This window comes from Ixodes scapularis, unplaced genomic scaffold (assembly GCF_016920785.2).
Source record: "Ixodes scapularis isolate PalLabHiFi unplaced genomic scaffold, ASM1692078v2 PGA_scaffold4__175_contigs__length_147842914, whole genome shotgun sequence".
Classification (NCBI taxonomy): domain Eukaryota; kingdom Metazoa; phylum Arthropoda; class Arachnida; order Ixodida; family Ixodidae; genus Ixodes; species Ixodes scapularis.
The window spans coordinates 123614527-123640901 of record NW_024609879.1 but is presented as its reverse complement, the minus strand read 5'-3'; the positions used below and the strand labels follow the sequence as shown (position 1 = coordinate 123640901).

General features: G+C 45.8%; 1 protein-coding gene across 1 annotated transcript in view; it reads right to left on the bottom strand.

Moving 5' to 3' along the window:
• Positions 1-1375: 1375 nt before the first annotated feature.
• The window catches only part of LOC8050562 (pancreatic triacylglycerol lipase), a 67740-nt gene continuing 42740 nt past the window's right edge, over positions 1376-26375 (bottom strand). The window contains exons 2-10 of the mRNA XM_002433810.4: positions 20318-20601; positions 16606-16752; positions 13937-14045; positions 12596-12718; positions 10583-10702; positions 8114-8380; positions 3346-3463; positions 1575-1745; positions 1376-1481 (exon numbers count right to left, since the gene is read on the bottom strand). Of these exons, the coding sequence (XP_002433855.4) occupies positions 1376-1481; positions 1575-1745; positions 3346-3463; positions 8114-8380; positions 10583-10702; positions 12596-12718; positions 13937-14045; positions 16606-16752; positions 20318-20601 (1445 nt within the window). The remainder of the gene's footprint in view (positions 1482-1574; positions 1746-3345; positions 3464-8113; positions 8381-10582; positions 10703-12595; positions 12719-13936; positions 14046-16605; positions 16753-20317; positions 20602-26375) is intronic.

The following is a 26375-nucleotide window of genomic DNA, read 5'->3' as shown; positions in this document are numbered from 1 at the left end:
GTTAGCACGCTTTCTCTCTTTTTGCTTCAGAAAGAAGTAATGTTTCTAGATAGCTGCTTGTGAGAGTGTTGATTGGTTGCAGTGTGGGTTTGGCATACGATCTTGTGTATAAAAGTGACAGTGTTGTTTCTAATAAAATCAGTTGTGAGTTAGCGCCCGTCCTGTCGTCTTTGTGTCTTTATTGTCCTTGTTGTGTTGCGCTTTTTAACCTTTTAAATTCGTCGAGAGGTTTTGACTGCCACTTCTTGTTTTCTCTACGCTTAACCATATAAATTATGGTTATACTAAACCAAAAATTAAAAACAAAATGAAACTACTTACGTGCTATTCTATCTTACGGTGGTTTAAAGTTTTTCATTCTAACTATATTATGCCAAAATATTTTAAACAAAAGACTTACGGCACCAGTTGATACCAACAGTTTAGGTAACATCGGTAGAGGAATTCATAAGACACTATTTCCTACATACTGATTTAAAACTATGTTAAAACATGTCAGATTTTATTGTAAAGGGAGTAGCAACAAATCATATGTACAACGTTTATTTAACACACACTAAGGATGGACGTCAAGGAAAGTGACTAACAACGGTGACGAGTGAGATAACAAAGTTACAGTACAATAGGCTAAACGGCATGTTTTCTCAAAATGGTTAGTGGACCAGCACGGACGAGAGTTGACCAGATGTTACCTCAAGCAACATTAATGAAAGGGTCGGTATCACAAATGTGCCACGAAACGCCCTCATGCCTTCCAGTATTAAATAGCGCCGGAAACATAGGCAATAATTAATAAAAAAAAAACACCAATGATTGTCTACTGAATTGCGCCGCAATAATCACGCCTCATTGGCAATGATACCCATAACGGAAGCAAACTCACAGACATAATGAGACAGGTCACATTTCACACTCCAGATATATGAGAAAAAAATGGTCGGAACATTCACTGTTCATCAGTATGATACCGCATAACCTTCCTGTCTGGATGCTCGATGATCCTCAACCTGCCAGAGCTTTTCAGCACTTAGGAGCCACACACACACACACACATAAACACACGCATCAAACAGATCACATGCAATGATTCGGTGACGCCGTAAGAAGCATTACCGAACGCCATTTGAGTTTTACCTGTTTTTCCCCAAAACAAAAGAAAGATATGTAAAGTCTTCGAAATACACCGCTGTAAGTCTTCGTTGGCCACCATGCATCATTTCCGTGTTTGTAAATCTGTAACTCCTCTCTACACGTCTGGACCTACGGTGTACAGAAGCCTAATAAAACTCAACTATCGAGTTTTCGAGCGCAAGTTATGGTACAGTACTCAGAGTATCTAGATAAACGCGGTGTGGCCACGCGACTGTTCACGTCACTAAAACTCTGGGCAGGACGTAGTTTCTTGCAGAAATATCTCTTCACCAGAAGCCAGTGCCTGGGTCTTGTTGGCGCAGTACAAGGTGTGTCTCAGCGCTTTGCCCCTGGCGGAAAAACAAGATAACAAATAAATGACGAGCACGGAGACGCCAAGCCCTCGAGTAGCAAACACAGTTTGAGTATAAGGCATTATGTACCGTTTGAAGAAGCTGTCGAACGGTCTGAGCTTGACGGAGTGGACAAAGAGCCGGTTGTCCACTTCTGGGTCTCGATTGGTCCACTCCAGTCCAAGCGAGTTCGCATCGCTGACCTCTTCTTGGGTTGCCACGTAGTAGCTGTACATGCGGCCCCCGCGTATGTCCTGGGGCCTGCAGCGTAATGTCGCTCAGAAATACGCCGCGTGATTCGCTAGATATTGCTGCAGTGTGCGTCGCTGGCGTTCCCTTTTGAAAAAAACATCTTCGCAGTGATTTGCCTCTACGTTGTTTAGAACTAGGATTCCGTGTTTCCGAAATTTATTTCTCGTGAAATTCGGAGGGTCTTCTTGGAGGTTATTTTTTTGCTGAAAATTCGGAGTTGATAGAAGTTTGTTTATGCTACATTTTGGATTCTTTGAAATTCGGAATTTAATTTTGCCGCTTCAAGCTTGCTTCAAGCTTCAATATAAGAAACGTCTGCTATTTGGCACAAACCTGTCCTAAATTCGTAGGAACCCGGCTGTGTCGAATGATATTTCTTCAGCAAGATTGGGCATGTCGTCCTTGGCATAAGTTGTACTAAGTGTCCCGCAACAAAACGTGGAATTAAGTATCATCGATATTTGGAAAGTCACTGAAATCCTTCACGTAGTCTCAGAAAAGCTCGTTTTCTTCGCAGTCCCTTCCTACGCTTCATCATGCGGCTGAGCGGGGCGCAGCGGCGAGATAAAACCTTTAGCTGCCCCCCTTCCTCCTGTGGTCAAAGCTTTCACTGGTATAACAAACACTACCCCGCCTTCCTCAAAGACGTTTAAACTGGTTTAAACTGAAAACTAGAACAGAGGTTTCTGTCGTGACCCCAAATTACAAGGACCCGTTGTCCTGAACAAAACATAGCGAGGGAAACGGTGGACTCCCTTTTGCCAAGAGATTTGAAATTAAACTGGTGAGGCCCCTCTAAGGGGGGACTACTGACCTTGACAAATTTCATTTGTAGAACATCGTGTTTTCTTTGTTTTATTATTATTCATTATTGTAGCATTAAAGTTCGGAGTTTTCTTGATAAATTTAAATTGACAAACATTTTACCAACGAGTTTTTTGTTTTTTTTTCAGATTTTTTTCGAATTTATCCGAAAACACGGAACCCTATTTATAACGCAATCTTATGAAAACGAATTTAAAGCTCCCCAAAAACTACGGAGCGATTTTCTCGAGACAGAACTTAGTTTTTTTTATAGGTTTACTCTAAGAGGTTTAGCGATGACTTGAAGAATGGGGAAAATGTCAGTCTGTGTAAACCTAATAAACATGTTCAAAAAAAATAAATATGGAGGAAAATAGTTGCGCTAAGGCGGTCAACAAAAGAAAAAAATCACGCTTACATGCGAGCAGCTCATCGAACAACTGCGTGCAGTCACTCCCAGCTTAAGAAACACAAGGCGTGATCAGTCCCGTGACTCTTACATCCCTATGGCCAGTGAAATTCAGGCATCAGCCATGAAAATATTAATCAAATAAAAATAAGAATATAAATATTAATAAGAATATCCTTAATAAAAGAACGCTGGGTCGATTGCGAAGCAATAAGCGTGAACATAAGCCGCGCCCCACGTTTTTTAGGTTATCAGTTACTGTAGTAATTGCTTCGAGTTAAGGACCTGGGTTTTTTTTTTTAAAAGATTTTTACCTCGCAGTAAGTCGTTTTTTCATGTGAATTTTTACTCAATTAGTAACAGCCGCAAACGTTTCCTCATAATTTGAGCACCCACCTCTTGCTAAGCCTGACATAAAACTTTCCGTTCAAGTGAAGGAACAGTTCTCCGAAGGCGTCCCAAACTGCACGCTTCGGTGTCTTCGACATCTGTACGGCAACGTGGTACTGGTGCACTGCAACGAAAACATATTGTGCGCTCACACCGTTCAGCAAGTTTATGTGCGGCTGATTTTAGCCATCACGGACATTTCAAGGTGTTTCGAAACCTTTCAAACTACTTTATTCACCCTTGAAACCAGAAGCATAACACGGCAATTCGACGAGTCTGTCGTCATCACGCAGGAACCACCGGAAGAATGAACTGCTCTTTGAATAGAGAATCTTAACGGACACTGCTGTGCAAGTCCCCATGTTGGAGAGTAGAATGTCAATGATGCAAGTTTGAAGTTACTAACCTGCGCTACACTTCGTTGCGCACTACACTCTAAGAAATGCCTGCCAATCTACTTGCCCGCAAAACACTCATAGAGCCAATCTCTGCGATCTACGAAATCAGCTCTTCGAACGATGAGGCGGAACATCTGTTTAGACCTTAAAATTAAGCCTGCGCTGTGGCATTATGCGATGCAATCATGGCGCTTTGCGTTGCGTAACGTCACAACGCAGACTTCATTTTTAGGTCTAAACGGATGTTTCGCCTCATCATTCGCTGAGCTGATTTCCTAGATCACAATGATTGGCTCTTTGAGTGTTTTGCGGGTAATTAGAGGTGCAGGCATTTCTTAGAGTGCAGTTAGTTTGTACAAAACAAAATCACTAACTAACCTCTTTTGAAGGGACACTAACGCAGTATTTAGGCTCGCCAAGGTTTTTTGTTGTTTTTTTTTTAAATAAATTAAAAGAGCCCAACCACCCAGAACACAATTTGCTGCTCGAAATTTGTTTTCTTTCGTCTGAAAACCGTCGAACGAAAACTGGCCGGTTTGAGTCCCGCTCACTCTCTTCTTTGTAGTTACGTGCCGTTATCTACGATTTAGACAGAACCACTAAATGTATTTAAAGACGTGGATCATCGAAAGAACACTCAGTATTAAAAATAGAAAGGAAATATGATACCCATTTTCTTTGTGTCTTCTAAAAAGCAGCAAATACGCTGATTAAAAACGAATTGCACAGAGAACCAGAAGCACCCTTTGTGTTCTCTGTGTAATTCTCAGCGTGGCGTCAAATAGCTGGAGTCGCGGGCTGGACGACTGAACGAAGCGGGCTAAGCGATGGCGGTGGACCACGGGCGTGGGACCTCTACTTCACAACCGTTTGTTCGCGGCGCCGGAGAATCTTTCTAAAGGCCCATTCACACTCTTGCGACTGCTTGCGACCTCTTAAACCTGGGTTCCTTAAAACTTCTTAAACCAGAGAACACACTGGCGCCATCTATTGGGAAGCAGTGTAAACTCGGCGGTCCGGCATATTTTTTTTTTTTATTTCTCGCGCATTATCCTTTCTTTCTTGGCTCGAAACACTTTTGTCAATGTTATAAACGAGCCTTTCTATGGGTATTACGCACATTTGACCTCGAAAATCCCGCAAAACCTTCGCTTTTGTGAAATGCAGTTCTAGGGTCACCGCATAGATGGCGCCACAATGTCAGTGTGTTCCCTCACTCTAGAAACATTTAAGAAGTTGTAAGAGATCTCGTCTCTCTCAGTCGTACTCGGTCGCAAGAGTGTGAACGGGCCTTAACTTCAGTAGAGAAATCGTTTACCGATCAAAACAATTAGGATTTACTCCGTTCGACACAGTCGTTGCCCATTCTCCTGGCTGAAGACATCGTTCGCCTTTCAAACACGAATTGGTAAGAGCTTAAAAACGTGCGAAGTGCGCCTTTTTTGTCTGCATCGCACTGTAGGAGAAAAAAAAGAGAAACGTGGTTGGGTTTAGTTACGTGATTTCCGGCAACGCTCTCCTCCTCTACATTTCTTCTCCCTTTCCAGTTCAGTTTGAATTCCGGTTTCGAGCAGTTGTTTTTAATAGCGCAGCTCTTAGGCGCCCGTTTCCGGTTTGAGCGGCGTCGTGGTCGGCGTAACCGCGAGGTCACGTGACCCCCGTTAGGTCACGTGACTCCCGCGAGGTCACGAGGGTCACGCGACGTCGCGTGACCTCACGGTTACGCCGACGGCGACGCCGCTCGGAGGGAGCAGTAGCAGGCACGATGAGGAGGTGAGGAGGAGGGAGGAAGGATATACCTTTCCCTCGTAACCCTTCTCCTCCTCCTCCTCAAGGGCTGCGCTCTAAATCGCCGTTACAGGCAGTTGTAAACGGCTTCCATTTTTCTTTTCTTTTTTTTTTGCTTGTTTTTTTAAATATACGTCACACTGTAGCAAAATATTAATTCAGCAGTCTTCTTAACGGGGCACTCAGGTGGGGTTTTGGGGAAGCTACTTTTTGGTGCGATGGCGTTAAGGAAGTGTCAGTGAATGAGTATCTTCGGTTTTATAAGGAAGAACCGCCTATTAATCACGCAGGAATAAAATACGTGCGGACTCTTTTCTGTTCCTGCGCCGACCAATGAAATTATCGTATGTTTGAAAATTTTGGCGGCCTTTGTAAAGTTTTGCTAAAGAAACAATTTTCAGTTCATTTAGATATGTTGTGCATGATAATTTCACAAGACGTTGAATATTTCTAGTTTAGAATACGCGATGCCGCAATTCTCGTTTCACAAACAAGGGACTACGTTTTCTCCTTGCCTTCCTCCGCGGGTGGTGAATTTCCCATTCCCTCGGGATGCGCGGAAGCGCACGTATCATGAACTCGCGATTCAAGCATGTCGTCGGTGGTGATCGTCGACGTGGACGGCGTGGTGAAACCTCATCGTTCCGCGTAAAAGCGCTATCCTTGACTGTGAATTTCCGTCGTGTGTCGCTATAACCCAGCACGTACTAGAAGGGAAAATCCACCAGCTTGTGCGGCGATGTCGTGGCTGCACAAGTGTTTCCTCGAACAACGCCCGGATTTCTTATTTGACGCATTTCATGCGTTCGCTCAAGTTCAAGGTATTACTGGCGCTTACCGTATAAAGGATGCGAATTTCCACTCGTTTTCATCACCGGAAAAAAGTGATTAGTGTTAGGACTCCTGAACGCTCGCAACGTCTATCTGATCACGAAATTGTATTTCTAAGTTGCTGTATCGCTGCTAAGGTTAAATCATTTATAATCGTAGAAAAGGCGTGTGGCGATATTTGTACTATTGGCAAAGTCGTGTATTAGAGTCGTGATCGTCCAAGATGGCGTATTGAATATTTTTTTTTCTTTTCTTTCATCCACTGTACCCTGTAAGCCTATCATGAAAAAAAAAAATAAAGCTTTAGGCTATAGAAAACTGTCTGTCTACATTCTGTTATGGCATTGAGTGGCAGTGCGCCCCTTTTTAGAGGCGCCGCTGAAACAGCTGACGGCGGCGTAGAAGCAATCGCCATGCTGCCGACCCGCTGCGCTTGTTGCAGTGGTTGCGGGTGTGTGTACGCGCGGCGCAGAGTGGTCGTTCCGGTCACTCCGGTTGCAACGGACGCAGTCGTAGGCAACGCGCTCGTTGCACATGTCTGAACCAGCCTGCCGTCCTCCAGAGGCGAAAGTCAACGTGGCGACATCGTTTGACATCACGTACCAGAGGTAACGCTGCGATGCCAAACGTTTGTTTGGTTACGGCTTGCCCCAACCGCAAATCGAAGAACGCCCGAAAAGGTCTGCGTTTCGTTGTCCTCGGAACCCGAACATGACTCCGAAGCGCTGCTATCGTCCACATCGCACGTCGGAGTGGCGTCATAGGAAATCAACCCCAGGTCAGCTGTCCGCTGAAAACTTTCAACCTCTAACGGCGTCAGGCCCTCGAGCGTAGAGAACTCCGCCATGATCAAAGCTTGAATGACAGAGGTACGGCCGGTGCGGCTCCCTCGGGATCACTGCGCGACGAAACGTCGTCCAACGCCATTGGCCCGAGATTGTTTTGATATGCGAGCGGTGACCAATGACAGTGGTTTCGTTTTCGGATGGATTCGGAGGTTCGGCAGCCTTCAATTACATTTTTATTAAAGAAATAATCACCACATGACTACATTTTTTTTTTGTTTTTTAGGGATACTGAGGGCGTCTAGATTCAGTTGTCATCATCAAAACACGAACTCAAAAACCACTTGAGTGCCCCTTTAAACCATAAAAAATCGCCTGTCAAAAAGAGGGGGAGTGTTAGTATTTTTTTAACCTAAGTAGCGAAAATAAACGTATGGTTTTAACTCGAAATTTGCTGAGCATCGTTAAAAACCTCTAAATCATTTAATTCTAGGAAGACATTAAACCACGTGTGAAGCGTGACGGCGCGCTTAAGTTCCCACTATATGATGACAAGGAAAATCACCAACGCGCATGATCTTCGTTGTAATCGGCGTTTTTTGCATTTCCAGCCTTGTGCCTGTGGCGCCAGTGGTGAGTTTTTGGCGCACTTTCGACGATCACACGTGCTTTCAGGCTTCCTAATATTGACTAATTTAGGGGTCTACGATGACGCTCTGTAAGTTTTTAATAGGAACCATATGTTTAGTTTCCCCAGTAAAAACGTTAATTAGTCAAAATTAGCTAAATATTTAGCTAATTACAACAGATTTCGTAGGTCGTTCCGATACTTCTGATACCCCCAATAACGATACGATGATTGTTTGAAGGCCGCAGCGGGGTATCGGGTACTCTTATGGAAGTCATCGGAACGATCTACTGAAACTCTCTGCAAATGACTCGACTAAAACGTAAGTGTCAAATACAACGTACAACAAAATGGATGCTCGTCGTTGGTTTTGAGGTAGAGTTTCTTGCCCATTCGCTGGTTCGTGTGTCCAGTTCTCATCCTGTCAGAGTAGAACCCCATGACAGCGCAGTCGGAGCCCCTGGACCCGCACTTGGAACAGCGTCCAGCTTCGAAGTCCTCCCAGGACGAACAGGACACGGCCACCGGCAGACAACCCATGTCATTCGTGATGGACTCCATGTAGAAGTCGAGTGAGCGGATGTGATCGCAGGAACTAAAACGACGAACTCCTGCGCGCAATTAAAAAACAAAAAACAAAAAACATCAGCCATTCCACTTTTTCCAGCTGGATGACCAGCGAAGTTGTTTAGCACACGACACAGAGCCGCCCCAAGGAGCCGGAGGAAACTGGACACGCGCGACGGGACCGCCACCCCGGGAGAGCGGAAGGAAAGGAAACTAGGCACGCAAGCGCTTGGAACGACGACAAAGAGAGGGCAATGTGAGCGTATACATGGACGACGCGGGTCGAATAGCCGCAAATATTTGAGAAACCTTTATTATCTACCTGAGAGTCTACTGACCTTGAACATGGTGCCTACTGTTAAATATTCTACTGAATAGACCTATTCCTAAATTACCCAAGCATCAAGGAGAATGCAGTTAATGGCGTTCCAGGCGCCGCGTGCCGGCGTCTGCAGCAGGAACCGTTCTAAAGCAAAAGTCTAAAACAAATGGCATCTTGCACGCGTGTTCGTCAACGATTTATTTTGGTTATTTACTTCGAATCTTTTATACGGGGAAGGCGTGCGCGCGCGTGCGGCGGTGCGAGCGTACAGGTTTTGGTCACGCACACGAAACTCCGCGGAACCCTAGCCATAAATATCTCCACTGTAAAACGCACTAGCAGAAAAGAAAAAAAAAGCGCCTTACGTCTTTTGACTATATTTTGGGGGCGATTTTCAAGCACAACTTCCATATAGGAGCACCCGAATTTTCGCCAATATGTTTAGGTGTGTGCGGATGGGTGACTATAGTATCGTGTAGATTCGATGCTCCGCTGATCGGTAGTTGTGTGGTGTGTTTGTTTAAACAGTGAGAAATTAGTCAGCCCCATATGGGCGCCTGGTGTCGCCGCTGTATATGAGAAACTTAATCAGTGTTGTACCACTGCTAGTCTATCGTATTTAACTCGCATCACACAGTGGTGACACACGACCGCACGTCGGTACGATACACATCCTGATGAAACTGGAAGGGGTGGGAATTAAACGAATGATTCCTGGGTTCTGAAGCGCTAGCTTCAGTTTCACATGCTTCGCGCTGCGGTTTTGTTAACACGCTTCGGCCACTGATTAAGGACTTTTCGCAGATCGTTTCCGCCGTCCCGCAACGGTTCTCTGCAACCCGCTACGAAATCCGGGACACCGCAGGCAAGGCTAGCGCTACGCATGCGCAGTAGTAGGTGGGGTCTTTGTTCCGGAGAGCGTAGGAGAGGTGAGAAAACGTTCTACGGGAACTCCCTATTCTCTCACCTACTGGTCTTGTCCACGCGCCCAACAATTTCCCTACTTTGTCCTTCCACATCTCCTCCCTTCCCACATGCCTTTTACCTGGGAGAGCTGGGCCACACCCCCTTAGACCTCCGCCCTGCCCCCTGGTCTCGCCTAGCGCAGCACATCTCCCATGTGCGAGACGCCTGGACTTCAACAACACTCCTACAAGCTGCGACCTGAGCCGCCAAGCCTTTCCGGAAGGCCCCACCCTCTAGTAACTACTGCCCTGACATGGGCGGTTTTAATAAAAGTTCTCTCTCTCTCTCAGCCGGTCGATTTGAATACCGCCCCAAGCTAAAACAAAATGTACTTGAAGTGGACACGTTCGGCTCAAAAGTGCTTACCCGGTGCCAAATGTTTGACGTTCGCTTGGAGGCTAAATTAATCGCGTGGGTTTCGGACATTGATAATTTAGCTACCTTGACCCTGTTCATGCCTTTAGTAAAAAGATTGTGCGCAAGTGGCGAATTCGAGTAAGCGCAAGACTATTTTAGAAAAGGTAGTATTCTGAACTGAGCTCGCCTGTGGACGCCGAAGTATATAAATCGAACTGTATGCTAATCTTTTTTTTTTATTTGAAACTTCTAAACACAATAGTCGGTGACACGTTAAGAGTTCAAGGCGAGGAAAAATAAGGCTGGGGAGGAGGAAGCAGATGGTTTGCTGCAGAGCAGAGAAGGAAGCATACCTCTCTCCACCATTCCGCATGTTTCTTCCTCCCCAGCTTTCCTTTCCCTCGCCCTGAACTCTTCACCTGTGACCGGCTATAGTTGTACAGGATTCAAGCAAGCTTGAACATGTCTAGAAACATGACACAGGAACCTGGGCAACCGCTGCATTCCCGACTGATGGATCGAAGCTTTACTTCCAAACTAAACCACTCTGCTCGCTGTAGGGTCTTCTTTCGCTAAGACAGCAAAAGTCTGGATGTCCTACCGTCGATAAGGCCTCCCTTGTCCACAAACTTCCTGAAGTTGTACTTCTGGCAGCCCGGCTGATTGTTTCCATTGTTTGGGTAGAAGTCGACATGGCCCACCATTTCGTTCACTCCAAATCCTAAAAACAAACTGGTTTAGTACGACAATACCTTTTCCTCGACCAAGGATTAAACCTTGTATGGCAGATGACTACAAGCCATCCTCCGTTTACTGTACAAGCGCTGCCGCAGCTTTGATAGTCCTTGTGAAATGACTTCATAAACTGGACCAAGTTCCTCGTTTATTCGAAAAGTCGTGAAATTCATTTTGGGCAGGGGTAAATAACTTTAGATTTGAATTTAATTAATCGCATGTCAATTAGTGCGCCAAAATAAATGGAATAGCAAGTAAAACGTCTGTTTTTTGGTACGAAAGCTCGAAAAGACAGCGCACTATTGCGTGCTTCCTTTCCTTCGAAATCTGTCCGCATTTTCACTGTGATGCATCCTCACTGTCCGAGCACGTCAGCCGAACCCAGCTGACTTTTTGGACACGAGCACTGCGTCGCTCCGACGTATGCACTCGTCAACAATCAATCCGTCGACGAATATTTGGATACGCGTTCGTGACCAATGAGTGCCGTGACGGCACTTATCATCGTCGGCTAAATAGAAGTTATATGGTGGGCTTAAAAAAGTACGGTGGATGTTTGAAGTCATCACATCCGGTAAAATACCACGTCACGTTCAAAGATTTGTCATTTAGACCTTGAGTTGAGGAGAAAAGCTGAGAAGGAAGAGCTTCAAAAATAATTTCGGTGCTCCTCCAAAGTACTTCTAAGTAATCAAACAACTTCTGAAAAGACGGCTCACTCTCTTAAGTGTCTTACGGCAGATATTTATAGCGTCTTTAGTCTCTCTGATTTATCTTTTAAGCTGCAGCACGCTGCTTCGCACGTGTATGTCATCTGTCATCATATCTTTACTGAACGGATGACCAGTGTGAGAGCGTCTTCAGGTTAACCATCCCCAGAGGGAAATATGAGAAATATTGTTCACATCGTGTTAGGCGAACAAGTTCTGCCCATTCGAAAATACTTGACCCCATATCATCGAGTAGCGCACAGCCACCCTCTCCTCTCCAAAACCGTGGCTCAGTTTTCCTACTGTAAACTCTGCCTAAGGGATGGCAGCATACTGTTTTTTTTTCTTACTACCTCGGTGTTAACGACATTTTGGGGCAAGCAGTGGCCGACGAGAACCACAATTCCTTCTCATTTTATGTCGTGCCTATTGTTGGCGAGTACCACGAAAATTCGTGATAGTAACGAAAATAAAGCGATAAATGTACGCGGTGATTTTTCCTGGCAAATCGGACGATATGCATTCGCACCGGAAATGCGATGAATAGTGTGAGGCTTATTATAATCTGTACTCCGTTGCAAGGTAAGAGAGGCAGGACAAGGCTCTCCCACTAACTCCCTCCTTGCCATGATTGGTGGCTTCCTCCTCCCCACTTGCCTTTTTTTTAGCGTTCGCTGTGCTAAAGTTGAAAGGGAGGAGGGCTTTTTGGGAGGAGTTTGTCCTGCTATACACCAACAGGCTGCTTAGAGACAAACCCTCGTTTGGGCCCCATTAGGTGTGGGCGTCGCACGAGGGCAGAAAGCAGATTTGCGAAAAGTGAAGCGTCTGTGCGAGCACCGTGACGAAAATGGCGTCACAGTAGTGACGCGACGCCAGATATTTGAGCTGGTACATCTACTTCACCTGCTACAAACCGTGGTTATTTTTATTCAACATGCTAGGTGTGAATTTGAGATGGAACGTAGTCACCAATCTCGATATAAGTCTGCCTTTCCGAGGGCATGAAAAGTGCCGCTCCCTTGAATCTCGTACACCGAAGGGCTTGAGATGTTCTTTGTTTTCTTTTTTTAAGAGCCACACGTTTACCGTTTGTCCGCAAAGTCGATTTTGGAAGAGAGAGTGTGCTCCACGGTCCCCGGCGAAAGAGAAGGAAAAAAGATGTGGGTTACCTTCGATCAGCATGTAGGGCATACTTGCGTCAGAGTGAATGACGTCGACAAACTTGGCATCACTCGGATCGAGCCTCACCTCAGGGGGCATTCTGTAGAAGAAAGGTCCCGCCGGGTCTAAGCCTGAAAGAGATTTAAGTAGAGGCTCATGTGTATGGGTTGCACCTTTACCAATGCGTTTACCGTTATCAGGCTCTTAAAGAAAACCACAATTCCACTTCGAAGCTGGTCGAAATAACTTGAAGAGGAACGTCTTCAAAGCCTCAGAGCAGGTGGAGTGTTGCAAACGTCTGCAGTTCCCCGAGGTGCTATGGTATGCAAGCGGTACATGCAAAACTACAGTAGAGCCATCTTCCGCGTCTGCTTACAAACGCAGAATCGATTGATGAAACAGTAATCAGTGCACAAGGGGGCTTTAAGTGCTGGTAGTTCCGCTTTTTTAGCGATCTACGACTACATGCCAAATTCTAAACACGTAAAACAGCCTTTTTTACCATCGCTCAATGGCTAGCTTGACGCTAATCTACGAAGGCAACACCTCAGTTTGCTCACATAGGAAAGTGAGTTTCCTCACAGCTCATTTTAAGATTCGTGACAGCTTAATAAACGCTGGGACTATGATGCGCACGCTTCTTGCTTCTTGATTTATTCTTCGTTGTTCTTATCAAATAGCGCAGCAATCTCGTCTCCTATGGGGCTAACGGGACCTTCCGGATTCGCTACGCCCTGCGTTTCTTATATTGTCAGTGTCTAATTTTATGCTTAGCGCACGTTCGTCTGCTTCTTGAGCAGGGGTTGCGGTGACTTCAGAACGCCGAGCTCTGATTGGCTCGATCGGAAAAATAGTGGGTAGACTAAAAGGCATCTAGCATTGAGGTCTACCCCCTATCCTTCCAATTGAGCCAATCAGAGCTCAGCGTCGTTCTGACGTCACAGCAACCCCTGCAAAGAAAGCAGACGAACTTACGCTCTGCACGGCCCATCCTAGATTTGCTACGCGACCAATGGGTTTTTTTGTTTTTGTAATGAAAAAATTATTTGAGTTTCTGAAACGTAGATTGCTGCCAGAAAGCTTCCAGGTTGTACCGCCACAAGGTAATACACTCTTAGAAAAAACGAGGTGTATTTGGTGTTCCTGCGAACAACGTTTGTTATTTGTAGCTATAGTTTCACTAGGCATCTAAACACGCAACATTCTTTCAAAACATAGGGTATAATAAAAATTATGAATTCTGGGGTACGTTACGTTACCTTTTTCCAAATTTCTTGGGAACAATTTTTTACTATTTTTTTATACATTGTTATCGGCCTGGCGGACCTGTACGGTTCCATCGTGCTTACCTGAGATGCGACCCAATCCCTGCAAACGTGCTCCGGCGTAGCCACAAATTTGTGCCCCCAAGCTGTGCCCGATGCAGTGGAAAGACTCTTGCTTCGCGCCAAACGTTTGCTGTCGACAGGCAAGTTAAAATATAACCATCTTCTCGCGCTGCCCTTTGCAAGACGCAATGGGTCGTTACAGTTTCACAAATACGAGACCATCGTTATGTCTGCAAAAAGATCTAGCCGCATATATTTATAAATTTGTAAGATATTATCAAACACGTGTTTCTGCTTCGTCTCTACTTACATCAATATCAAACAAATGGGGAGTGAAAAGTCAATGGCTAGTTAATCCGACTTTGTGCAGGAACTCCTGCGAACCTTCCGAGATGCTCGTTGATTCCAGCGCTGTATTTATTATCTGCTCTCTTGCCCAATACCTCTATAGATAAGAAAGCCGAAGTGTTGAATTTTTCTGCTCCACTACTACTACGGCGTCAGCGTTTGGCTAGGAACCGTGTTCTTTCTGACTGGACACGACTTGTCCAATTAGTCGTGTCCAATCTCTGGCCGACAGTGGTTTTTTTTTAATGACGCAGGAAAATTCAACACTATAGGCTTCCTCCTCTACGAGGTGTCGGTATGCCTGTCCTCGCATCAGCGTTTTTCTTTCTATCCGCCTGTAAACCAACTCAACGCTCTGGCGTCAAGTCACTGCGGTGGCACTGCTGTCTGCAGTGCGCATGCGCAGACGCTTCATCTCGCATGGACATGTTTCTTTGCACGCGGAGTGCCGTCTTGCTGCAAACCCTGGTTTGTTTGTGAAACGCTGATTTGTTTGTGAACAGAGCGTTTTCCTGTACAGAGGGTAAAGTCCGTATTAGTATGGTGCCTGGAGCGCGTCTCCGACTTGTGTGCTTAGCGTCCTGCCCAGCCCATACATCGAAAGTGGTCCCGAAGTCTTGCAACAAATGACGTCACAGAAGCCGGAGTGCTCTGCTGTCGGATGTCGCGATCTAGGCGTTTGGTTGTAGAAATGCTGGCGAAAAGCAGGATCGAACGCGAGTGTCGCTGTCGTCGCGGCGTCCCAACTTCCGGCTGCATACTTCCGTGAACTGCGACGCCGGAAGTCGACCTACAGTGGAGCAGGCGTCTGCCAGATACACCACAGCTGTTGGAACGCCGCCAGGATCGGGACCAGGGTGGAAGATAGACAGGTGGTGAAACGAGAGCCAAATGAGCGACCGGATTGTGTCCCCCTCGGTTTTCTCTTTTTCTGTGGCGCCATCTATGTTGAGCACCGCGAACTCTCACTCCAGGTGGGCGAACGCTGGCGACCGGTTAAACTGATGGAGAAGGTTTCTCGTAGATTTTCAATGGAGGACTGTCGTGCTCTCAGTTTATTTTGCGCACTCTCCCATAGAGTTCCATCCGAATTCGATTCCAATTTTTTTCTTCTCGCCGCAGCGCCATCTGTCGCAAATCGGGGGTACCCGCAAGCCACCCGCAAGCAGACGAGTACACAATCCGGTCACGGCGCTGCGGTAGGTTTCTACGAGCCGTTTCCCCACCTGTCTATCTTACACCCTGATCGGGACTGGCGAAAGCGTGACACTTCCGTGACGTCATAAAGCGGAAATCCAGAGGCCACTTTTTTTTTTTTTTTGACGCGGTAAACACACTAGTCGGAGACGCGTACCAGGCACTATAGTGACATGAGATGAGACTATTGAGAAAACAAAGAGATGCGCGGTCGTCCCTCAGTTGCCCGTTGGTGCCTGCTGTCCTTGACCGTTGATGCTGAGGCCGTTGTAGATAGGGTTACGCGTTTTCGGAGCTTACTTTTCGTGAGATTTGGAGGGTGTTTTTCGGAGTTCGTTTTTGTATGATTTGAAATTGTTTGACATTTTAGGTTTAATTTCACTGTGTTCTTAATTTTTCAAAATTAAGAGAAAAATAATAATGTTCGGTTACATACGTAACAATAATTCATCAGAACTGGCTTGTATCGAATGATATTTCCGCAACTGCATTTGAAATCAGCGCCTTTGCCGTTGGCAATAATAACTCTCCTACTACAAATATTCCAAAGAACTGCTGCTTCAATAATAGTCGATACTTTGAAATAACCGAACTCCGAGACATAGTCGCTGGTAACCTTGGAAGCTACAGCCCTCCCTTCTCACTTCGATCAAATCTATAGGTTCATAGCTTTCACTCTTATAAAAACTTCGCCCCGATCCTTCCTCTAGAAGCACATGGTCCAAACTGGAAACCTAAACAATGGCTTTTGTGAAGACCCAGAGGTACCATGACATGTTCTCTTGAACGAACTTTGAGACGCTAAAGAGCAAACCCCTCTTTGTCTGAAGATAAAGTATTCAATGGAAAGTGAATTGGCTTTTCCTCGGGACCTCTGACTTTTCGCTTTTATAAAACTATTTGAAAAACACCAACTCTTTTCTTTGCCGTTGTTACCTCGAAATTTCAATTTTTATTCGGATAAATCCCAATTGAAAAAAAAAAGTATCACCGGCGATTGTTTTTGGATTCTTTTTTTATTTACCCCAAAGCACAGAACCCTAGAACCTATACCAGACCTTGTCGTTTTTAAGCTGTCAGTGACGATATAAAATCACACGTGACTACGTGAACATTATGTGATGCGGAATCAAACATGACCTCACCTCTAGGGTCTTGACGAGGTGTGCAATCTCGGCGCCCACCACCCTGCAGTTGGCGGTGGCCTGGGTGTACGGAAGTACGTTGCCGCCGCGCCAGTCCACCACGATTACGTTGCAGTCCATGGTGTCCAAAAAGCGGTCCTTCATTTCCTGAGAGCACAGCGACATGGCGGACCACCCACCGTTGACCCCATGCAACCCTGTCCGCCGTCATTGGAGCAACATTTGTCTCATCGAAGAAAATCCTAGGTCATTACATAACTTGGGGCGATATCAACTACCGTACTTTTTTTTTGCAACTCATTATGTGGGAATAATAATGACAAAACTTACGACAAACCAAAGTAATTCTAAGATGCTCAATTTAATTAAGATAAGTTTCTGTGTCAAAGCACGTAGCTCCGGGAAGGTTTCACTTTTGGTTCTTAATTAAGGGCAGCTCTTCGTATTCCTTAAAAAAATCAAGCCACGAAAAAAAAAAAATATTGATTGCGAGGTTGTCGCAGTACGTCGGCTTTCAGACTATTTCTGGACCAATCGTGCAAAATTTTGTTTAGCCGGTAATACCAAACGCACAAAGACGAGGATCGTCGTGACAAAAGGTAGTTTTCGTAGGTGTTTTACGCCGTCCCGCAACGGCTCTCCGCAGGCCGCTAGGATACCCTGAACTCTACAGTCAAGGCCATCGGCGCGCAGGCGCATTAGTGGCTTCCTCTTTGCAGAGAGCTTAGCGGAGGGGTCTGCGAAGAATCCCTAAAGGGCTGTTTATACTCCGTCGTAACGTCAACGAGCGCGCACGCTCGTTCACGCTTGCTGACGCTGTCTGCGAACGGGTGTCTATACTCCAACGTCAAGTTGAACGCGGCGCCGCGCTGAGCAGCTCGACGCGCGCCATCGCAGCTTGCGACGGACTTGGACATGGTCTACGTTCAACGTTGGACGTCGACGGCGACGACGGAGGCTATCCCAGAAGCCCTCGCGCAAGTGCGGAGCTCACTCGGGAATCCGGTTGTTGGGGCCAGTCGGAGTGTGCGAGATGCTACTTTCTGGGATCTGAACTTGTCGTTCTTGCTGTGTGTCGTATGTTGTTGTCGTGTTCCCGTGTTGGGGTGCGCATTTCACGTTCGTGCGCTTGACTGGGCGAGTGTGTGCGTGGATGTGGACTGCTCCCAGGATGCGCTACCCTCGATTCTCGATAGGCCTATCGACCTAACGAGCAGGTGGGCCGTGTTTTTTGGGTGCCGGCAAAAGCTGGAAGCTCGATGACGCGCCAAAGGTAGAGTTAACTAGAATTAAGGACGGCCTAATGTGTCTGCTATTTATAATCATGTGCTAGTCGAACTCACCGGCAGTGGTTCCCGATCGAAAAAGCGTCGTGGAATGCACGCGAACGGCGGACACAGTGAGACCTCTGAACTATTTAGCCGGCCAGAAATTTTCAATTGGGCTGTCTCATCTTGTAAACGATCTCAGCTTGTAAAACATAGTAGCGCTATGCTATGACAATTGGACTGCATCCTGTATTGTTTGTAGAGGCTTTGTGAAGTGCGTTACAATTTCGAACGCGTACATTGCGTAATTTAGGCATCGTCTGCTCTCTTCGGTGTCCGTCCCTTAAGTCAGCGTGAAAGTCTACAATGATGACAGCACACCGACTATCTGTCAGAAAGAGGTTTCTGTGGAATATCGAGTGCATCGATTTCATCGAAGCATTCCGGCGGAATCGCCGGAGTCGCTTGGCACGATTCCGGCGAACCTGCGCAGCAGGTAGGTTCGACAAACGCGATATCAAGCTTCTTTTTTTTTTTTCTGTTTTTTGTTCGCATCTGTGTGACTTACGAGAAAATAAATGCTAGTTTTTCACTCGTTATCACCCTCGTTTGCTTGTTTTTGAACTGCTAACCGCTACCCCGAGTGGTTGTTTTAAAGCGCGACATGACAACACGAGGACGAACCACACTGACCGATTGCATCTAGGCTAGGTGGCGCAAGCTACCGCCCATAGATAACCCGTACAGACGATCCGGTTGCCACGGAGACGCGCATGCGCGAAGTGGGACAGTTCGTTGGGGCGCGCTGGACCAGCGTTGGTCTACGCTGTACTGTAAACACCATCGTTCGGGCGCTTCTTGGCGCGGCGGAGTGGCCGACGAACGTCGGTTTGCGCCGGCGAGCGTTCCGTTCGTGGACGTTGGAGTATAAACAGCCCTTAAGAACCTTGTGCCCCAACGAACCTACGGAAGCTACGACTGGAGTAACTCTGCTAATAAATTTGAGGGAGAAAAAAGCAAGGTTTGAGAAACGCAATGTAATCGCGTGCCTTTCACTTTTTGTTAAAGGAATGCCCGATTGAAACCGGAAGCATTTATGTTTTTAAGCTCGTCATGTCGAGGGAGTCTTCATATAGAAAAAAATACATTTTTATTTTTATATATGATTGTCCCCGTGATAATTAAACCTTTCATGAGTGTGTGCATGAAACTGCACCCCAATTTTCGCCAATGTCACTGGCTGATATTCATAGCTGCTGCGTGACGTTACAAATCGCAGAGGATCGTCGGATGGTCAAGACAACAAGCGTTGCTCGATAGATGTCTTGCATTTTGTTTCAAAGTATAGTCTCCATTTCTTGTAATGTAGTTTCCAAGCGTGTCCATAAAACGTCGTGCTTTTTAGTAGGATATTAGTCGGAAAAAGCCGTTAATTAGCTTTGATAAACTTTTGTCGTTTCGCGTCAACACAACTGAGACCGCCACCGATTGGACAAGGAGAGCCTGCAAAGAGAAAGATACAAAGTTTGCCTCTGAAGCGGTAGCTGGGTCCACAGATCGGCGGATCCACTGGATTAGTGATGCGGCTGCGGGTTGTTTCCTCGGAGGCGATGTCCGCGGGCCGAAGGCGAGCGGCGAATCGTTCAAAAGGCACGTAACGTTTCTAGATCGTCACTTTTTTACTCGGACGAGCTCGGTGAATCGTAGCCGCGCTCCATTTTCCCACGCGTGTCAAGCAGGATTGGGCTGCACGCGTGCTAAATATAACTTCTGGCATCGTTTTAAGATGGCCTAGTGGTTGGTTTCAGTTTCGCTGCATAATCAAACGAATTGATCCGATTTGGACGAGGAGTAGGTGGACGCAGTTGAATATCGTTGCCACAGCACCCCACCTCAGCTTTGGTGCCTCCCGTCCGCTTAGAGTTAATTTCGTAGCTCTCTTCTACGAAATGATTGCTACATAAATGGGATCTTAATCTTGACGGGAACCCTATGCTCCCTACGGTGACTATTCATTTTGCTCGTCGCAGTACGTCTCGTGGATCGCAGGTTCTGCCCGGTAGTTGTGGCATCCAAATGCCCAACAAAAAGCTCGACCCATCCACGAAATAAGTCGAGCGCAATAACAGAAATGAAGTACGCTGCGCCATTCACTTGGAGGCTAAACGACGAGACGGAAATGTTCGCTTTGCGTTATGTGACGTCAGAGCTTTAATGTTGCCAACGAAGTCACCATTTACGCTAGCATGTGAATGAAGCAGTTTAAAATTCAATTACTCACGCAGAGGGGCATAAAAACTTCTCATAATGCATGGACGATGCGTTTCGAGGCAAAAAAAAAAAAACAATTAAAAATCAATTATTTTCTCGAACACAAGATTTGACCGGACATTACCTTTAAGATTTGTTTTGTGTTGCACTGGTTTCTGCCAGAGGATACTCACGAAGATCCAGTTTCCCACGATGATGTTGTCCATGAAGCCGTGCACGATGAGTTTCGTCGGCTTATACGGCCTGAAGAAGGTCTCTTCCATGTCCCGATGACTAGAGGTGTGGAGGTACTCCTGCACCTCCGGGTTGTTGCGGGTGAAGAGCAAGAAGCTGGTGTTGACTAGGTACCGGTCGTCGGGTAGCAGAGACAGGGGCCGGTACAAGAGATGAAACCAATGTCCGCCATTCCGGAAGCAGCCTAGGTCCGGCATGCACCTCTCAAACAGGCCCAGGGAACCTTGTAAAAAAGAGAAAGTAAGGGGCGGCTAATCTTTTTTAACGTACGAAAGTTCATTAAAAAAGTGTGTACTGCTGAGATCGGTTAAAACGAGATAGCGGCTACAGCGAAGCGATCACTATTTCCCATTCCCTTTTGCACTTCGTTATAACCCAACTCGGTTATAACGAAATAGCGGATATAGCGAAGTGATTAAAGGCCGCTGTACAAACGGGACGTTCTGCAGGGAAGAACCTTCTCTCCCGAAGCTGGGGGACGGGGAGGGAAAGGGCCAGCGTTGGGTGGAAAGGGCGTCTAAAGAATGGGATTAGCCTCGGGGCGAGCCATCCTCTCGAGAGGGAGTGGGGACGGAACAAAGCTGCCGTGGGGGTTCCGGCTACCAGGTGGAAGATAAGCTTGTCAAACGGTGACCTCGGATGCGAGGACGGGCACGTCAGAGAATTTGGAAATGGCTGCTTGATTAGCCGGAGGACCCAGTGCGGTCTACTGGCTCTAGAAGGTGACTCGGATGAAGAAAACTCGTTTTGCTCCAAAACTCTAAAAGCATTCTGGAAAGTGAACTCTCGCCACAAATAAAAATAACACATACATGAAAAACTACGAAGGCACCTAAGCTTTCTCCTATGATGTGAGAATGCGTGAGCATTACAGGCAGAGTTATGTTGGCGCAACTTGCAATAAAGAAAGAAAAAAAAAGTTACGTTGGTGCAACTAAGCGCAACGAATAGCGCGCTAGTTTCACGATCAAGAGGGCCTAGCTTCGAAACCGGGCAGGGGATGGTTTTTTTCTCGTGTTCTTTTTCTATTTCGTTTATTTCTTTTGTTCGGTCACGTGACAATAAAAATCACATGAACAGAATTTTTTCTGGCCACGTCACCAGAGATTTTTTTTCTTCTTATTTCTCCTTTTCTTCTGTCTTTTTTTTCCCTTTTTTTCGGTTTACGCTCCCCTTTTGCAAAACTCTTTGCACCTATTTCGCGTTACTTTGGCGTTAGCCAAATCATTTTATTTATGGCAGGGAATTCTGCCGTACGTATCTTATGTTACTATTACCAATCCTGGCTTGCAATACGCATAGAGAATTTCGTCCGGCTACCAGTTTGAGAATGACGAGGCCAAATTTGTGTTATAATTTTTTTGAGGTACAAGCATAATTTCGGCCTCGTTATCCGTCGGTCTCTATGATTGGCTCTTCAAGTATCTTTTGGGAAGGCAGACGACTGGCATTTTTAGAGTGCACGTGTGTCGACCAGAGTGAACATTGCTGAAGCGCCTCCAGTGTGATTTTGGCCGGAAATAACTGGAGGCCCCGGGCAAACCCACCCAATGTAGAAAAGTATCTACCTTTCTGGTTTCATAGAGAGCTATGAAAGGGACGACTCCCAGCCAAGTCAAACTACCGGCTTGCAAACGAAATCGTGTTGACAATAGCTCCAAGGAGTTTATATGACTCTCTCCGGCGGTGTGCAGAGGGTGAAGGCACGGAGGTAATATATGCTTTCGTCTAGTCACCTCGCAAACGGTTGGGTATTGGCTGCAGAGATCCATTCCGCTTTGTTTTATCACCGGGATTATAGCTTGATTTCTGTGTTCCTAATTTCACAGACAGAACGAAATCGCTTTTCTCGTGTGGCGTCATGGCGGTGAGACAGAAATCAATCAGTGTACCGAAATTCGACGCTTGTGCTGGTTCTATAGCGCTTCTAAAAACCGTGCGATCACGGCTGTGCAACGTCAACATTGCATAAACTGCCGTTACTTGTACTCGTATTGCATCGTGAGGGAACGACTATGATTGGGTAAACAGAAATAGGGAGAATGGCTGCGTGTGATTTGTTGAAGTTCAAATCAACTAATCAAGCTTCAACGAATGCGATAGTATTGCATTCACTCAACCAGCTATATGAGTTTTCAGACGGTATATACCTTCCAAGTATGCGATTCGTGTTCTGCCAGTTTTACCTCAGCTAAACTAAAAAGCAAAATCCACGTTGAAAAAAAAAAAAAAAAAGTTTACTGTGACTCGAGCCGCTCCCGCGCAGAATCATGTTTCTCGTAAGCGTAATCTTGGGGTCAATGCATGACGAGGGGTCTTCAATCATAAAAATAGTTTGATTACGATTATTTGCAGCGCTAAAAATGTGAAAGGCAAGCAGTGAAGACAACGGTGTTCTTATAAATATTATATACATTTTATTTTACACTGTTTGAATGCGCTGCCGTCGTTATGTTCTTGAATTATTGGCTAGCTTGTGGCGGACAGGGAAGTCTTTCAGGACCATATGATAGGACCTACACTAAACATGCCGCGCTTCGAAAAATGTTAGTCCAATGCATACAAGCTTGTGCAAGGCGGACGGAGCGTTGCGCATCCGGCAAAGCGCATTCGGTCGCTGCCCGCGGCGTTTTTTTTTTTTTTTTTTTTTTTTTTTTTTGAGCAGCGAAATGATTTTTGGTCAAGCAGCAGGCCCCCTCTTCGGTGGGTTAGGCCGGATTAACGGAGGCGTCTTGTAATCCATTTTCCGTGTTGTTCCCTCGGGGGAGGGCGGTGAAGGAAGGAAAGGAGGGCAGGAGAGGAGGAAACGCAGAAAAAGTGGAAAGCGCGAACTGTACGGCGGCCTTTAACCGATTCCTGTTGACTTCGTTATAACCGGTTCCGACAGTGATCCTTCAGATAAAATCTGTATTCACAAAATGTGTTTCCGTTGCATTATTTAGGAATTGTTGTGAACATTGCAGTTACTTTTTTGGTAATTTCTTTTATACGTGTAGAAACTGAGCGCGAGGAGGAGGCGAGAGCTCGCGTGGGAGTCAGAACACGGAGCTGTGCTGGGAATGATTAGTGACGCAAAGCCTCTACTCACTATTCAAACGCGAACACTAAACGCCGGCCTCCGGTGTTCGCGTTCAAACAGTGAGCAGACGTGTTATTTCCTCTTTGCAAGTATCCCCTTCTGGCGCGCAACGCGTGTGATGATGGTGTTCCGTACGACCATAGCCTCCTCTATACGGAGAAAGCCTGGCGCGTCGCGAGAAAAGACGGCCGCCGTAAATGGGAAAGGAGGGGCGGAGAAACGGGAGCGGAGAGAACCTTGCCTGCTAGCGCCACAAAAAAGCGAGCGGCCAAACGCAGAAACAATCTTTTTTTTCTCTCTCTCTTTTCTTGTCGCTATTGTGGAGAGGAGAAACTCAACGTCCACCCTTTCCCGTTTCTCCCTGCGCCCTTTCGAATCGCCGCGCCCGTTTCTCCCAGAGTACGAAAACGACGGTGACGAAAACACAAAAACAAGCGTGGTTCGGGGAGCGGCCGCTCATGACCCAAGCGCTCGCTGTCTAGGTCTGCCCTTTCTGCTCTGCGCTACCATCTTGGTCACCGTTCGGCGCGCTCCTCCTCTCCTTTTTCCTGCGGCCGCGCGCCCTATGGCTCCGTCGTCGATGTGCCAGGCTTTCTCCGTATAGAGGAGGCTACGGTACGACATATGTTATTAGGCACAGTCACGCATGGCCGTCCGTTTTGCCCACCCTAATGCGAAATAAGTACGTTTTTTTTTTTTTTCTGCCTGGTTAAGCAGGTGTAAAGTGTCTTTTTAAGCCGGATTTTTAAACCCGAGAGGCTCGACTTTTGCAAAGCGCTCACCGAAATGGGAGCATTTTAATGTGCTCCAGAAAGTACTTATGTATGGTGTTTTAATATGTTATGACAGATAATGCGCAGTGGGGGTGTGTGCCGGGTTGTAATCATGGGGTCGTGGGTTCGATTCCAGTCAGGTTAAGTTTAGATTTTGTTATTTATTTCGAATCAATTATTATTCTTTTCCTTATCATGGTGTGATTTTGTACCGATTGACCTCTAAAGTAGGAGTTACACATTTCGCAATGCTTTCCGTTTCGTTTCGTCCCACGTTATCCGGAGATTCCTGCACTCAAATACATTTTGTGTTAAAAGAGCAAAGGACGATGACAGAAGCGACTGCGTGCTGGTGAGGCGTAGGTAAGCCGTAAATATTAAGGTATGTTTTTTTTTTAAGTTAATTTTTTTTTTAATATTGATGTATACTGGTTATTTGTTTCGGACGACCACTTTAAACAATGAATATCGGTGATTTTTTTTTTAAGCCAAGAGTTTACGGTTATGAGGGAAGGGTATTTCGAAAAACACTTTTAGCTGAAGAAAACATTTTCAGAAAACGTTGCTTTTCGGTATTGTCCGAGCCGGTATTTTTGACGCATACGGTTGTTTATCGACGTTTTGGGTTGAACCGATTTGGTATCTTTTGACATGGAGGGATTGTTTATCGGTGTTTTTTTTTTTCGGTTAACTAAAATAGGAAAATGTACGGTCTGGATGTATGTATCTCTACCTCACATTCGTGGTTCAGGACAAGACTAAGGAAAACACATAAAAACTGGATGAAGTGCAGGCGGCCTATATCTAGCAATGGGAAAAGATGCAGCCTTACTGCAATTTTTTTTTTTTACATTCGTGTGCGAAACAGGAGCCAATTATGCTTGTTGTATTCCTGTTGCACGGCGTTACACGTGCTCGGGTATCCCTCTGAAGCGAACGAACGAGCCGTGCACATCGCCTTACGTCGTACCTTCTGCCCAGAGCAACATGGCGGCGCGACCTCATTCACGGGCAAGCCAGATTCACTTGGAGAGAGTTATCATCACATCAGCAAACTTTATGCAGAGTGTTCGATTTTAGTTACAATTTTTAAAATTCTGTGGGAGTTAAAGAGGTGCCATATTCAAAATGTATTTCTCAGGTTCGGAGAAAATTACGAGACAATCGTCATTGTAATTTGTCTAATTAGCTAAAACCAATTCATTAACTTTTTAATTCTGTGTTTCAGGGGTCACGTTACAGTTGCAGTATACAAGGCACTTGCTATTGGAGACCCGACTCATTGAATGAATTTGCAAAGGGTGAGAAAATCTGTTCAATAGTGAGAATTTTCAAAATCTCACCATTGGTTTTGTCAAATATTGTGTTTTATTATTATTCGCACTTATTTTGCCTAATTTTAAAATTCCCTCCAAAAAAAAACAACAAAAAAAAGCGCTGCTAGTCTTGTTTACAGTTTGCTCACTCGATTTACATGCACCAGCCTGCATTGTTGCTGAAAAGTGTAGTGCAATGCAGAAAAATGGAGGGCAATGTACTCATAGTTGTGTTTTGATATAGGAAGCACTGGTAAATCGGAAACTACAGTGTGCACCGAGTGCAGTTGGCGCAGTCAGTCGATGCTGAGAAGAGTGAAGTATAGTCGTTTCAGTCACGTGGTCACTTGTGTCGTCGGCGCATTCACCAAGGACATGCTGCCGAGATAGTGGCGGCTTTATTAAAGCGACTATGTTACTCTCCCAGGCGACAGTGTGGGCATGGCCTGCGGTGCTCTTTCTGAGCGCCATTTTTTAAATCAGGAGAAACAACGCGAAGCTTGATCGATTAATATCCATACAAATACATTACATTTTCGCATATTATTAAAACTGGTCTGGCCTCGAACAGTAATTACCGTCAATACTGTGATTCCAACTTGACCCCTCGTACCTATAATGAACAAATTAATCGACAAATTTGAGTAAATTAGCCAACTGACCGTGACGATTTTTTTATCGTCTGATGTCGGCCGAGCGCGATAAATGCGTAATAAAACTTAACTCTCACCTTTTTTTAAGGACTTGTTTGAATTGGAATTAGCTAACGGGCATAACGAAAGCGTCAGGCAAGGTTTGGAGAAGGAGTGGCTTTTACATAATTGTGTGA